This window comes from Oncorhynchus keta, chromosome 34 (assembly GCF_023373465.1).
Source record: "Oncorhynchus keta strain PuntledgeMale-10-30-2019 chromosome 34, Oket_V2, whole genome shotgun sequence".
In the NCBI taxonomy this organism is placed as follows: domain Eukaryota; kingdom Metazoa; phylum Chordata; class Actinopteri; order Salmoniformes; family Salmonidae; genus Oncorhynchus; species Oncorhynchus keta.
Genome location: NC_068454.1, coordinates 67,720,019 through 67,735,584, shown reverse-complemented (window position 1 = coordinate 67,735,584; position 15,566 = coordinate 67,720,019). Strand labels below are relative to the sequence as shown.

Here is a 15,566-nt window from a genome sequence, read left to right as displayed (position 1 = left end):
GTGTCCAAAAATACCGATTTCAGATTGTTATGAAAACTTGAAATCGGCCCTAATTACATTTACATTACATTTAAGTCATTTAGCAGACGCTCTTATCCAGAGCGACTTACAAATTGGTGCATTCACCTTATGACTAATTAATCGGCCATTACGATTAATCGGCCGACCTCTATTTCACACCCCAGCATAAAATAACTGGCTTGTCCATCACCCTGTTGCCCATCACCCGTGTTCATCACCCTTTGGCACAGAGCGAATGAGAGGTGGGGGCAGGGGCTGTTCTGAATGACACCTGTATAAAACGTTCCAAGTGCAACAGAGATAACAGAAAGCATTGGGATCACGCACACCATCACTGCTGAATCAAAGTAGCAGGACAATTACTAAAAGAGAGAGGAAATATAGTGGGGAGAAAAATGTCTCCAGATGCTGAACCATGTCATCAAACAAGGTCCATCAGTTTTCTCCCTCCCTCCCTCCCTCCCTCCCTCCCTCCCTCCCTCTCTCCCTCCCCTCTCCTCTCCTCTCCTCTCCTCTCCTCTCCCCTCTCCTCTCCTCTGTGGCCAGGCTGATCGAGCTCCACAGCATTCCGCTCCCCATGCAGTGTTACATGGGAGAGAAGAGAAGAAAGAGAGAAAGCTGTCTGACTGAAGCTGGATTTGAGGGTCATTTCAAGAACACTACCAGCCAGAGCAGCAGCAGAGACAGACTCCATTTTCAGATCATCCGGTCTGTCTCTCTGTCTCACTCTCACACCAAACAGAGATGGCAAATGAATAGCAATGACAGCACCAGGTGGAAAGTCATTCGTAAACAGTGGTGGAATGCACACTGCTAAGCACCACGCAGAATGAACGATAACATATAGACTACACATTCTGACTGTGCCTCTCTCTCGGTTCGTACATACGTACACAGCTACAGTCCTCTCTCCTCCTATACATCAGAATGCAGAATGGAACAGGATTGATACAAGTCTAATCTATTAGAATACATCTCCATCATACGGTAGAGAGGCAATAGCTCTGGCTGGTCATATAAAGTCCCCCTTTATGTAAACAGACACTGAACGTTGCACACGTGCAACTGTAAAATACTAAACGCTTCTCTCTCTCTCTCTCTCTCTCTCTCTCTCTCTCTCTCTCTCTCTCTCTCTCTCTCTCTCTCTCTCTCTCTCTCTCTCTTCTCTCTCTTCTCTCTCTCCTCTCTCTTCCTCTTCCTCTTCTTCCTCTACCTCTTCCTCTTCTGACGATTTGAGCCAGCATGGCCAGGTTCCTTTTCATAACACAACACCACAACAGTAGCTATTACTCAGACTAGGGCAACAGCCAGTAGACACACACAGCAGCAGCAGGAGCAGTAAAAGGCATTAAAACACCCAGACAGAGTCTTTCTGTTTACTTACAGCATACTCAATGGTTCCTTTGGGTCTCTGGAACGACATGCGTCTGCTGCCATCCTTCTTCTCTTGAGTCTTCTTCTGGCTGGTATCTGAAAGCAAGCGAGGCAAGGTACGCATTACGTTCATGTTCCTCTATCTCCCCAGCTTGCCTTGTCACAAGCCGCCGTTTCCCAGCCACACGGGTAGACAGCTCATTCGTCAACAGTGAGCGTGCGAGCCAGTCAGCCTGCGATGTGAGCGGAGCCTCTTTCTCTCTCGCTGCTCTAGCTCGCTCTCCTCCTCTCCCCTCTCTCTCTCTCTCTCTCTCTCTCTCTACCACACAGCACAATGACATGCGTTGATTCCAGTTCACCTTGCCTTCTGCTGCTGCCTCTCACAGCAGACACACAGCACCTTGACCTCCACGAGGACCTGAGGAGGAGGAGGAGGGGATGGAGCTGGGAGGATTGGGAGGGAGATAGGAGAGAGAGGGGGCTGAAGGCAGGAGGCAGGATCTGTGAACTTGGACAAGGGATGGAGCTGGGGGAGACAGGAGAGGGTTGTGACTTGGGTATTCTATGGGGTATAGGACTGGGGCTAGAGGGTATAGGGCTGGATCTGAGATCACAGGGATGGGGCTGGAAGAGAGCAGGGGCCGAGGGCTGGGCGTAGAAGGCTTACGGTACAGAACAGAGCACATCCTCTCTCAGTCGGCTAGGTTCCCTCCGTTATGTTCAGTATGCAGCCTACGCATCAGATCAGATCAGAAGCCTGACACGTCCTTTACTTCGTCTGTCTGTGTCACCGAGCAGCTCGGCTGAAAACATGAGTCATTCGCCATGCAGCCATTCTATTTGGCTCAGGACTCACTGCACTGAAGAGGGAGAATATCTCAGCATATGACAACTGTAATACAGAAGTACAATACTGAGGTATTACACTCTGTATTCACCATGATAGGCAATGTAGTAGGTTTAATGTTTGTAGTCTGTGAAACGCACCATAAAGCCTGCGATACCTTCGGCAATCAGACGACGAACAGACGTGCATTGAAGCATACAGTATGGTGTCCCTGATGTCTGGTTTGATTTATTTGACACCCAACTACTACAGTTGTATAACAGCAGTGTATCTGACATGAAGCTCTGTTACATATTGTTTCAGGTCATAGACATAACACTAATGTGATACCGAAACACTGATGTGGCGGTATGAGGGCTAAGTCAAGACCAAGAATAAATACCACCTGATTCTAAAACCAATATGAGAAAGAAAGACAGCACGGAGAAAGAGAGAGAGAGGGGAGGGGGGAGGAGGAAGAGAGCTACAGAGAGAGCTACAGAGAGAGAGCCACAGAGAGAGAGAGAGAGCTACAGAGAGAGAGCCACAGAGAGAGCTACAGAGAGAGCTACAGAGAGAGAGCCACAGAGAGCCACAGACAGCCACAGAGAGAGAGCTACAGAGAGAGCTACAGAGAGAGAGCCACAGAGAGAGATCCACAAAGAGAGATCCACAAAGAGAGAGCCACAGAAAGAGACACAGAGAGAGAACTCAAAACTAGTACATTATATGGTCCTTCTGTGGCTCAGTTGGTAGAGCATGGCGCTTGTAACGCCAGGGTAGTGGGTTCGATTCCCGGGACCACCCATATGTAGAATGTATGCACACATGACTGTAAGTCGCTTTGGATAAAAGCGTCAGCTAAATGGCATATATTATTATTATTATTTATATTAGAGAGCCACAACGAGAGCTACAGAGAGAGAGCCACAGAGAGAGAGCTACAGAGAGAGCCACAGAGAGAGAGCTACAGAGAAAGAGCCACAGAGAAAGAGCCACAGAGAGAGCCACAGAGAGAGAGCCACAGAGAGAGAGCTACAGAGAGAGAGCCACAGAGAGAGAGAGCCACAGAGAGAGAGAGCTACAAAGAGAGAGCCACAGAGAGAGCTACAGAGAGAGAGCTACAGAGAGAGAGCCACAGAGAGAGAGCCACAGAGAGAGAGCCACAGAGAGAGCTACCGAAAGAGAGCCACAGAGAGAGCTACAGAGAGAGCTACAGAGAGAGAGAGCCACAGAGAGAGAGCCACAGAGAGAGAGCCACAGAGAGAGAGCCACAGAGAGAGAGCTACAGAGAGAGCTACCGAGAGAGAGCCACAGAGAGAGCTACAGAGAGAGCCACAGAGAGAGAGCCACAGAGAGAGAGCCACAGAGAGAGAGCCACAGAGAGAGAGCCACAGAGAGAGAGAGAGCCACAGAGAGAGAGAGCTACAAAGAGAGAGCCACAGAGAGAGAGAATTACAGAGAGAGAGCCACAGAGAGAGCCACAGAGAGAGCCACAGAGAGAGCCACAGAGAGAGAGCTACAGCGAGAGCAGAAAGAGAGATACAGAGAGAGAGAGAGGGGAGGAAGAGAGATACCCCTCTTACCCCTTTACAGAGAACCTGTTCACTTCTAATAAACAGCCTGCTAGATAAACTCTGCTCTTTTCTGCTAGGGTAAGAAGAACATCCTGTACACAATGTTATCCAAATGTTATCAAGTAACAAAAATGGACATTTACAATGAATTTATCAAAATTAGATCTATAGGAGACAATTGATTAAACACTGCCATCACAAATGAAGTTACTCAGTTAATCAAATGTTCTGTTTGTGTGACACGTTGTTGCACACTAAACAACAGCATTGAATGTGTATTTGTTTTAATAGTGCAGTGCATACTGGGAATACAAGCGTTGTATTTTAGAATATGGTGCAAGAAGGCAACTAAGCGAGATCAAAGTCACAAATAATGGGAGCAAATGTGCCTGGGGCCACAGCAAGTCTCATTAAATGATTATCTCCGCAAAAACAGTGGGTTGTGTAACACCAGATTTCACAGATGTGGGTCAAGGTCATGTTATCTCATTTCATTTGCATCTTTCTCTATCCAAAAGAAACAGAACTAAATCAACAGTCTTATCACCACAGCTGATACACTGTTGCTCTTCATGTCATTAATGGGACTTGCGACAGCAAATATCCCACTTGAAATCTTTGTCATACCTCTGGCTTATTATTCATCTTGTTCTCCTCTTACACCGTTTCAGCCGTCCAAACTTTAAAACGTACACACCGGTACGTTTTTCATTTATTTAAAACTTCAACAATCCCTCATTGTTCTGCACTTATTACAGTTGCCATATACTGAGGTGTTCTAGTAGGAGAGTTGATATACTGAGGTGTTCTAGTAGGAGAGTTGATATACTGAGGTGTTCTAGTAGGAGAGTTGATATACTGAGGTGTTCTAGTAGGAGAGTTGATATACTGAAGTGTTCTAGTAGTAGAGTTGATATACTGAGGTATTCTAGTAGTAGAGTTGATATACTGAGGTATTCTAGTAGGAGAGTTGATATACTGAGGTATTCTAGTAGGAGAGTTGATATACTGAGGTGTTCTAGTAGTAGAGTTGATATACTGAGGTATTCTAGTAGGACAGTTGATATACTGAGGTATTCTAGTAGGAGAGTTGATATACTGAAGTGTTCTAGTAGTAGAGTTGATATACTGAGGTATTCTAGTAGGAGAGTTGATATACTGAGGTGTTCTAGTAGGAGAGTTGATATACTGAAGTGTTCTAGTAGTAGAGTTGATATACTGAGGTATTCTAGTAGTAGAGTTGATATACTGAGGTATTCTAGTAGGAGAGTTGATATACTGAGGTATTCTAGTAGGAGAGTTCATATACTGAGGTGTTCTAGTAGTAGAGTTGATATACTGAGGTATTCTAGTAGGACAGTTGATATACTGAGGTATTCTAGTAGGAGAGTTGATATACTGAGGTGTTCTAGTAGTAGAGTTGATATACTGAGGTATTCTAGTAGGAGAGTTGATATACTGAGGTATTCTAGTAGGAGAGTTGATATACTGAGGTGTTCTAGTAGTAGAGTTGATATACTGAGGTATTGTAGTAGTAGAGTTGATATACTGAGGTATTCTAGTAGGAGAGTTGATATACTGAGGTGTTTTAGTAGTAGAGTTGATATACTGAGGTATTCTAGTAGGACAGTTGATATACTGAGGTATTCTAGTAGGAGAGTTGATATACTGAGGTGTTCTAGTAGTAGAGTTGATATACTGAGGTATTCTAGTAGGACAGTTGATATACTGAGGTATTCTAGTAGGAGAGTTGATATACTGAGGTGTTCTAGTAGTAGAGTTGATATACTGAGGTATTCTAGTAGGAGAGTTGATATACTGAGGTATTCTAGTAGGAGAGTTGATATACTGAGGTGTTCTAGTAGTAGAGTTGATATACTGAGGTATTCTAGTAGGACAGTTGATATACTGAGGTATTGTAGTAGTAGAGTTGATATACTGAGGTATTCTAGTAGGAGAGTTGATATACTGAGGTATTGTAGTAGGAGAGTTGATATACTGAGGTATTGTAGTAGGAGAGTTGATATACTGAGGTATTGTAGTAGGAGAGTTGATATACTGAGGTATTCTAGTAGGAGAGTTCATATACTGAGGTATTGTAGTAGGAGAGTTCATATACTGAGGTATTCTAGTAGGAGAGTTGATATACTGAGGTATTCTAGTAGGAGAGTTGATATATTGAGGTATTGTAGTAGGAGAGTTGATATACTGAGGTATTCTAGTAGGAGAGTTGATACACTGAGGTATTCTAGTAGGAGAGTTCATATACTGAGGTATTGTAGTAGGAGAGTTCATATACTGAGGTATTCTAGTAGGAGAGTGTATACAAGTGTAGTAGTGTGAGTGGAGTTATTTATGATGAAATGTGTGATCTAACTGCCCCACAAATCAAATCACATTTTGGTCACATACACATATTTAGCAGATGTTATTGCAGGTGTAGTGAAATGCTTGTGTTCCTAGCTCCAACTGTGTGGTAGTATCTAACAATTCACAAAGTGACTAGTTCCATTATTAAAGTGACCAGTGGTTCCATGTCTATGTACATGGGGCAGCAGCCTCTAATTGGCAGGGTTGAGGAATCAGGTGGTATCCGGCTAGTGATGGCTATTTAACAGACTGATGGCCTTGAGATAGAAGCTGTTTTTCAGTCTCTCTGTCCCAGCTTTGATGCGCCTGTACTGACCTCTCTTTCTTGATGATAGCGGGTGAACAGACAGCGTCTCGCGTGGTTGAAGTCCTTGATGATCATTTCGAACCTTCCTATGACATTGGGTGCTGTAGGTGTCATGGAGGGCAGGCAGTGTGTCCCCGGTGATGCATTGGGCAGACCGCACCACCCTCTAGAGAGCCCTGCGGTTTTTATTTATTTTATTTTACCTTTATTTAACTAGGCAAGTCAGTTAAGAACAAATTCTTATTTTCAATGACGGCCTAGGAACAGTGGGTTAACTGCCTGTTCAGCGGCAGAACGACAGATTTGTACCTTGTCAGCTCGGGGGTTTGAACTTGCAACCTTCCGGTTACTAGTCCAACGCTCTAACCACAACCGCCCCATTGCGGGCAGTGCAGTTGCCATACCAGGCGGTGATACAGCCCAAAAGGATGCTCTCAATTGTGCATCTGTAAAAGTTTGTGAGGGTTTTAGGGGCCAAGCCACATTTCTTCTTCACCACACTGTCTGTGTGGATGGTCCATTTCAGAGCTTTTCACCTTTTCCAAATGTGATCCCGTCTATGTGGATGTGGGCGTGCTCCATCTGCTGTCTCCTGAAGTCCACAATCAGCTCCTTGGTTTTGTTGACGTTGAGGGAGAAGTTATTTTCCTGGCACCACTCCGCCCTGGCCCTCACCTCCCCCCTAGTGGCCGTCTCATCATTGTTGGTAATCAGGCCTTCTTCTGTTGTATCCAAAGTAATAAGGTTGATAGTGTCGTCAATCAAAGTAATCAGACCAATTATTTTACAAAATGTTACTTTGACTATATTTAACTGCTTTGCTTAAGTAAAAACAATTTAAACCACTCCCACTACTACAAAAATACTATTATGTCCCATAATCTTTCTTAATGGAACATTATAATCTAGTTCAACAACATTATCTTTGGCATTTGAAATAAAAACACAACATTGGTGCTGAACAGTGTGAGTCCAGTCTTGTGAATGACTGAAGGCTGTTTATTTAGAAAACAATGGAGGATGGAGAGGTGAAGTGAGGGGGTGGAGAGGAGAGGAGAGGTGAGGAGAGGGGTGGAGACGAGAGATGAGGTGAGGGGGTGGAGAGGTGAAGTGAGGGGGTGGAGAGGAGAGGTGAGGAGAGGAGAGGGGGTGGTAGGAGAGATGAGGTGAGGGGGTGAAGAGGTGAAGTGAGGGGGTGGAGAGGAGAGGTGAGAAGAGGGGAGGTAGGGAAGAGGAGAGATGAAATGAGATGAGGGGGTGGAGAGGAGAGGGGGTGGAGAAGGAAGGGGGGGGGAGAGGAGAGTTGAGGTGAGGGGGTGGAGAAGTGAAGTGAGAGGGTGGAAAGGAGAGGTGAGGAGAGGGGAGGCGGTGGAGAGGAGAGATGAGATGAGGGGGTGGAGAAGGGAGGGGGGGTGGAGAGGAGAGTTGAGGTGGTGTAGAGTGATGAGGTGAGGGAGTGGAGAGGAGAGGAGAGGTGAGGGGGTGGAGAGGAGAGATGAGATGAGGGGGTGGAGAAGGGAGGGGGGTGGAGAGGAGAGTTGAGGTGGTGTAGAGTGATGAGGTGAGGGAGTGGAGAGGAGAGGAGAGGTGAGGGGGTGGAGAGGAGAGGTGGGGTGAGAGGGTGGAGAGGTGGGGTGAAGGGTAGAGAGGAGGTGAGGGGGTGGAGAGGTGGGGTGAGGGGTGGAGAGGAGAGATGAGGTGAGGGGGTGGAGAGGAGAGATGAGGGTATGGAGAGGAGAGATGGAGAGGTAGGGTGAGGGGGTGGAGAGATGGGGTTGAGGGTTAGAGAGGTGAGGAGAGGTGAGGAGAGGTGGTGGAGTCGGGGGGTGGAGAGAAGAGGTGAGGTGAGAGGGTGGAGAGGGGAGGGAGGGGTCCTACTTACAGTATACTGTCATTCATTTTATTTAGCTAGATAGGACAGGGTGTTGAGCAGACTGGTAACACTAAGTTCTCTTCAGTTCTTATACCTGGGGGGCATTGGACTAGTAACTGAAAGGTTGCAAGATTGAATCCCCGAGCTGACAAGGTAAAAATCTGTCGTTCTGCCCCCTGAACAAGGCACATAACCCACTGTTCATAGGCCGTCATTGAAAATAAGAATTTGTTCTTAGCTGACTTGCCTAGTTAAATAAACATAAAATAAATAAATACCTGTGTAACATTGTATTTACACCAGTCGCAACTAAATATTTTTAAAGAGTTAAAGCAAGTCCCACAATGATTCGTCATGGAAAATTACAATCTAGTTCAACAACATTATCTTTGGCATTTGAAATAAAAACACAACACTGGTGCTGAACAGTGTGAGTCCAGTCTTGTGACTGACTGAAAGGAAGGCTGTATATTTAGAAAACAAAGATGTAACTCATGCCAAGAGGTTGTCCAATAGGCACAACGAGAACTGCAGCAGCAGAGAACGCCTGCATGATGGTGACTGTGACTGGTTTCTATCACTAGCCTGAAGGATACCTCAGGGAAGTTACTTCCCTGTGAGATAGCCAGCCAGGCATGCATGGGGCCACGTGAGTTCAACTTGGTGAGAATGATTTAAGGTCAAGATGACCTTTGCGAGTAAAATAATGTGTTTGTTGACAGGGATGTGTGGGGCAGAGAGGGTAGGCAGTGTAGGCAGGGTAAGCAGGGCAGGCAGGGTTAGCAGGGTAAACAGGGTAGGCAGGGTAAGCAGGGTAAACAGGGTAGACAGGGTAAACAGGGTAGGCAGGGTAAGTAAGGTAGGCAGGGTAAACAGGGTAAGCAGGGTAGGCAGGGTAAACAGGGTAGGCAGGGTAAGCAGGGTAAGCAGGGTAAGCAGGATAAACAGGGTAGGCAGGGTGAACAGGGTAGGCAGGGTAAACATGGTAAACAGGGTAGGCAGGGTAAGCAGGGTAGGCAGGGTGAACAGGGTAGGCAGGGTAAACATGGTAAACAGGGTAAGCAGGGTAAGCAGGGTAAGCAGTGGATGTGAACAGCTCTTCTCTCCTACTCTCTGATTAGTGTTGTACAGCCCTGCAAGTTCATACCACACACACAGAGGAATAGCAATGAAAAACAACTGGTGACCAACGTCCCTGTTAGGAATGTTGCAGGCCAGTAGATTGGAACTGAGGCAGTGTTGCAGTGCAAATGGCTGTATCTGGACTGACTCCAAAGGGAAGTCCAAAGAAAGAAATACACCCCCCCCCCCCTCCTGTGCATTAACAAATGCTTTGTAGGGGAACAGCTCAGGGGGAGAATTGTTTTGTAATGTCCCGTTCATTCCCCCTGCTAGCCTACACTAATACATAGCCAAGTAATTTCCTCTCAGCACCCTGGTTTAGAGGTGGATGTAAAGTTATTTATAGCAGCCCCTCACTCCTGTTAACAGCAGAGGAGGCAAGAGCTCTGTCTGGGGAAATGAGGAGGTACTCTACTCTACACTACTTTATAATGTAGCTGGTCTGTCTGGCCAAGGGGTTGAGGGGGGTGGTGGAGAGGAGAGTTGAGAGGTGAGGGGGTGGAGAGCAGGGGTGAGGAGTAGAGAGTAGAGGTGAGGGGGTGGAGAGGAGAGGGGATGGAAAGGAGAGGGGTGGAGAGGTGAGGGAGTGGAGAGGAGGGGTGAGGTGAGGGGGTGGAGAGGAGAGTTGAGAGGTGAGGGGGTGGAGAGCAGGGGTGAGGAGTAGAGAGTAGAGGTGAGGGGTGGAGAGGAGATTTGAGTTGAGGGGGTGGAGAGCAGGGGTGAGGAGTAGAGAGTAGAGGTGAGGGGGTGGAGATGAGAGATGAGGGGTGGAGAGGAGAGATGAGGGGTGGAGAGGAGAGATGAGGGGTGGAGAGTTGAGGGAGTGGAGAGGTGAGGGGGTGGAGAGCAGGGGTGAGGGGGTAGATAGGAGGTGTGGAGAGGTGAAGTGAGGGGGTAGCTAGGAGGGGTGGAGAGGTGGAGAGGTGAAGTGAGGGGGTGGAGAGGAGAGTGGAGTGGTGGAGAGGAGAGTGGAGTGGTGGAGAGGAGAGTGAGGGGTGGAGAGGTGAGGAGAGGGGGTGGAGGGGTTGGAGAGAAGAGGTGAGGGGTGGAGAGAAGAGGTGAGGGGGTGGAGAGGGGATGGAGGGGTGGAGAGGAGAGGTTAGGAGAGGTGAGGGGTAGAGAGGTGAGGAGAGGGGTGGGAATGAGAGGTGAGGGGGTGGATAGGGGAGGAGAGGGGTGGGAAGGAGAGGTGAGGGGGTGGAGAGGGGAGGAGGTGGAGAGGGGGTGGTCCTACTTACAGTAAAGTATACTGGCATTCATGTTATTTAGCTAGATAAGTCATGTAGCTGCTCAGGACAGGGTGTTGAGGGGTGGAGGGCAGACTGGTAACACTAAGTTCTCTTCAGCTCTTATACCTGTGAAGTAACACTGTAATTACACCAGTCACAACATGTTGATACATAGTACTTCACAAGAACAACCTTCTTCTCAGACAGATTCTGTATGACAGGCCCATAAAAACACACAAGGAGGCAAACATTTGACTTATTCCATATATAGTATATATAAGGTGAGAAACGGCCTTGACTTCCCTGACTCTAATGTGGCAATAACAGCACGGCAGCCATTGTAACGAATATGCATTGGCTTAGTGAGCTGTCAAACTACACACAGGAAGCACACAGCGACAGTCTGTCTGTCTCTGTCTCTCTCTCTCGTCAGTCCCATGCATACAGCACCATCACCACCACCCAGTACAACAAACGTTGCTGGAGCAGCACTTAGTGTTGTGTCAGGACAGGGAGGAGAGGGGGAGCAGAGCAGTCATGTGTTTTAAGCAGAACACCCTCTCCTTCCCTTCATCCTGCCTCTGCCCCGTCATTAACACTGGCTCCAGGTCAATAAATCAAACCCTGATGCTGTCACAGGCTCAGTGAGTGTCATCCAGACTGCCTCATTAGCACGCACTCCAGGGCGACTAATCACACCATGATCTCTCCATCGGCTCCAGGGTTATTGCCTTGTGTGCAATGTTCAGTTGGTAAAGTTATTATTTATTTATTGGTTTAACATAAGCGGTATGTTTTTCTGTCTCCTGAATACAGTAGCTAGACTATATATACAGTTGTAGTCGGAAGTTTACATAACCTTAGGGTGGAGTCATAAAAACTAGTTTCTCAACCACTCCACACATTTCTTGTTAACAAACTATTGTTTTGGCAAGTCGGTTAGGACATCTACTTTATGCATGACACAAGTCATTTTTCCAACAATTGTTTACAGACTGTATCACAATTCCAGTGGGTCAGAAGTTTACATACACTAAGTTGACTGTGCCTTTAAACAGCTTGGAAAATTCCAGAAAATGATGTCATGGCTTTAGAAGCTTCTGATAGGCTAATTGAAATCATTTGAGTCAATTGGAGGTGTACCTGTGGATGTATTTCAAGGCCTACCTTCAATCTCAGTGCCTCTTTGCTTGACATCATGGGAAAATCAAAAGAAATCAGCCAAGACCTCAGAAAAAAATTATAGACCTCCACAAGTCTGGTTCATCCTTGGGAGCAATTTCCAAATGCCTGAAGGTACCGCGTTCATCTGTACAAACAATAGTACGCAAGTATAAACACCACGGGACCACGCATCCGTCATACCGCTCAGGAAAGAGATGTCCCCAAGAGATGAATGTACTTTGGTGCAAAACGTGCAAATCAATCCCAGAACAACAGCAAATGACCTTGTGAAGATGCTGGAGGAAACAGGTACAAAAGTATCTATATCCACAGTAATACGAGTCCTATATCGACATAACTTGAAAGGCCGCTCAGCAAGGAAGAAGCCACTGCTCCAAAACCACCATAAAAAAGCCAGACTACGGTTTGCAACTGTACATGGGGACAAAGATCGTACTTTTTGGAGAAATGTCCACTGGTCTGATGAAACAAAAATAGAACTGTTTGGCCATAATGACCATCGTTATGTTTGGAGGAAAAAGTGGGAGGCTTGCAAGCCGAAGAACACCATCCCAACTGTGAAGCACAGGGGTGGCAGCATCATGTTGTGGGGTGCTTTGCTGCAGGAGGGACTGGTGTACTTCACAAAATAGATGACATCATGAGGTGGGAAAATTATGTGGATATATTGAAGCAACATCTCAAGACATCAGTCAGGAAGTTAAAGCTTGGTCGCAAATGGGTCTTCCAAATGGACAATGACCCCAAGCATACTTCCAAACGTGTGGCAAAATGGCTTAAGGATAACAAAGTCAAGGTATTGGAGTGGCCATCACAAAGCCCTGACCTCAATCGCATAGAAAATTTGAGGGCAGAACTGAAAAGGCGTGTGCAAGCAAGGAGGCCTAGAAACCTGACTCAGTTACACCAGCTCTGTCTGGAGGAATGGGCCAAAATTCACCCAACATTGTGGGAAGCTTGTGGCAGGCTTCATGAATAGTTTGACCCCAGTTAAACAATTTAAAGGCAATGCTAACAAATACTAATTGAGTGTATGTAAACTTCTGGCTCACTGGGAATGTGATGAAAGAAATAAAAGCTGAAAGAAATCATTCTCTCTACTATTATTCTGACATTTCACATTCTTAAAATAAAGTGGTGATTCTAACTGACCTAAAACAGGGAATTTTTACTAGGATTATATGTCAGGAATTGTGAAAAATTGAGGTTAAATGTATTTGGCTAAGGTGTATGTAAACTTCCGACTTCATCTGTATATATATATATATTTTTAAATGAAATAATTAAAAGGATATTTCTACAATTTTAACATACATTTAGATTTCATATATACAATTTTATTAAATCTTTAGAAAAATAGAAATGTGGGGAAGAAATTTACACAAAACCCTGAACAACTATGTAATAACAATGTTCTTGTTACCTGAGGCTTGTGCATATGAACATTCTACAGTAATACTGTATGTATAGTCACTGAAAAGGCCCCTGGTCTGTTGTTAAGGACCAAAGGACCCCAGTAGCCTACCCTAGACTCCCCAGACCAAAGCTCTATTCTCACCAATAACCAAACTAGCATACTGCTCAGAGTGAAGCAATGTATTTCACATGCATTCTACATAAGTAGGCTACTGTAGAATGCATGCGGACACTGGAACGTAACCCTTTTTGCCTGTGGATCAATGCAGTAGGAGAAGGAGCTCACATGCTGATCCTCTGGCTCAATGCATCTCTGACTGCTGCAACTCCAACACCAAGAAACCTCTCAAGTTTCCGCCTGAATCAATACCCTGAGGTGAGGAGAAGTGATGAGCTCAGCTAAAAGGAGAACCACAAACTCTGCAGTATCTCTCTCTACTGATCCTCAGTGCACGAGTGTCACTCAGCAGCCAGCCAGTCCTTGGTCAGAAGAAAGTAAGTATCATAAATCTACCACCTCTCTCTAGTCTGCTATCTCCACTGGACTCACCACCATCCTAGCGGAAATCTACCAACTGTACGACATCATAAACCCTCCGACCACAGTCAGCTAAGCTCCCTGTCCAACCACAGTGGTCCACAGAGATCACAGGGGGGAAATGAGCCAGACTTTAAAAGTATCTGTGTGACTAACTATCACACAGGAATGAGAGTTGACAACTTGATGAACATTTCCCAAGCAGCAAACACCACCCAGAATATTCCATCTGAAATCTTTGACGGCTTTAATGCTACATCTTTATCGTATCACTGTAAAATCCATGGAGAATAAGAGCACCTCCACACAGCTGCCACTGCACTGAGGCTAGGTAACACTGTCACCATCGATAAATCCATGATAATAGAGAATTTCACTAAGCATTTCTCTATAGCTGGCCATGCTTTCCTCCTGGCTACCACAACCCTGGCCAACAGCTCCGCACCCCCCGCAGCTACTTGCCCAAGCCTCCCCAGCTTCTCCTTCACCCAAATTCAGATAGCAGATGTTCTGAAAGAGCTGCAAAACCTGGACCCGTACAAATCAGCTGGGCTCGACAACCTGGACCCTCTCTTTTTAAAATTATCCGCGGCCATTGTTGCAACCCCTATTACCAGTCTGTTCAACCTTTCGTATCGTCCGAGATCCCTAAAGATTGGAAAGCTGCCGCGGTCATCCCCCTCTTCAAAGGGGGTGACACTCTAGACCCAAACTGTTATAGGCCTCGATCCATCCTGCCCTGCCTTTCTAAAGTCTTCGAAAGCCAAATTAATAAACAGATCACTGACCATTTCGAATCCCACCGTACCTTTCAGTGTGTCATGTTCAGTGTGTCAAATTGGAGGGCCTGTTGTCCGGACCTCTGGCAGTCTATGGGGGTACCACAGGGTTAAATTCTCGGGCTAACTCTTTTCTCTGTATATATCAACAATGTCGCTCTTGCTGCGAGTGATTCCATGATCCACCTCTACGCAGACAACACCATTCTGTATACATCTGGCCCTTCTTTGGACACTGTGATAAAAAACCTCCACATGAGCTTCAATGCCATACAACACTCATACCGTGGCCTCCAACTGCTTTTAAACACTAGTAAAACTAAATGCATGCTTTTCAACCGTTCGCTGCCCGCACCCGCCCGCCCGACTTCCATCACTACTCTGGACAGTTCTGACTTAGAATATGTGGACAACTAAAAATACCTAGGTGTCTGTCTAGACTGTAAACTCTCCTTCCAGACTCATATTAAACATCTCCAATCCAAAATAAAATCTTGAATTGGCTTCCTATTTCGCAACAAAGCCTCCTTTACTCACGCCGCCAAACATACCCTCGTAAAACTGACTATCCTACCGATCCTCGACTTAGGCGATGTCATTTACAAAATAGACTCCATTTTGTCACCAAAGCCCCTTATACCACCCACCACTGCGACCTGTATGCTCTAGTCGGCTGGCCCTCGCTACCTATTCGTCGCCAGACCCACTTGCTCCAGGTCATCTATAAGTCTATGCTAGGTAAAGCGCCGCTTTATCTCAGCTCACTGGTCACGGTAACAACACCCACCCGTAGCCTGCGCTCCAGCAGGTATATCTCACTGGTCATCCCCAAAGCCAACACCTCTTTGGCCGCCTTTCCTTCCAGTTATCTGCTGCCAATGATTGGAACGACTTGCAAAAATAGCTGAAGCTGGAGACTTATATTTCCCTCATTAACTTGAAACATCAG

At 46.2% G+C, this 15,566-nt stretch overlaps 1 protein-coding gene across 1 annotated transcript in view; it reads right to left on the bottom strand.

Moving 5' to 3' along the window:
* LOC118375787 (oxidation resistance protein 1-like) overlaps positions 1-15,566 on the bottom strand; it is a 187,258-nt gene that overhangs the window by 49,025 nt on the left and 122,667 nt on the right. Inside the window, exon 4 of the mRNA XM_052494526.1 lies at positions 1,406-1,491. Within this exon, the coding sequence (XP_052350486.1) occupies positions 1,406-1,491 (86 nt within the window). The remainder of the gene's footprint in view (positions 1-1,405; positions 1,492-15,566) is intronic.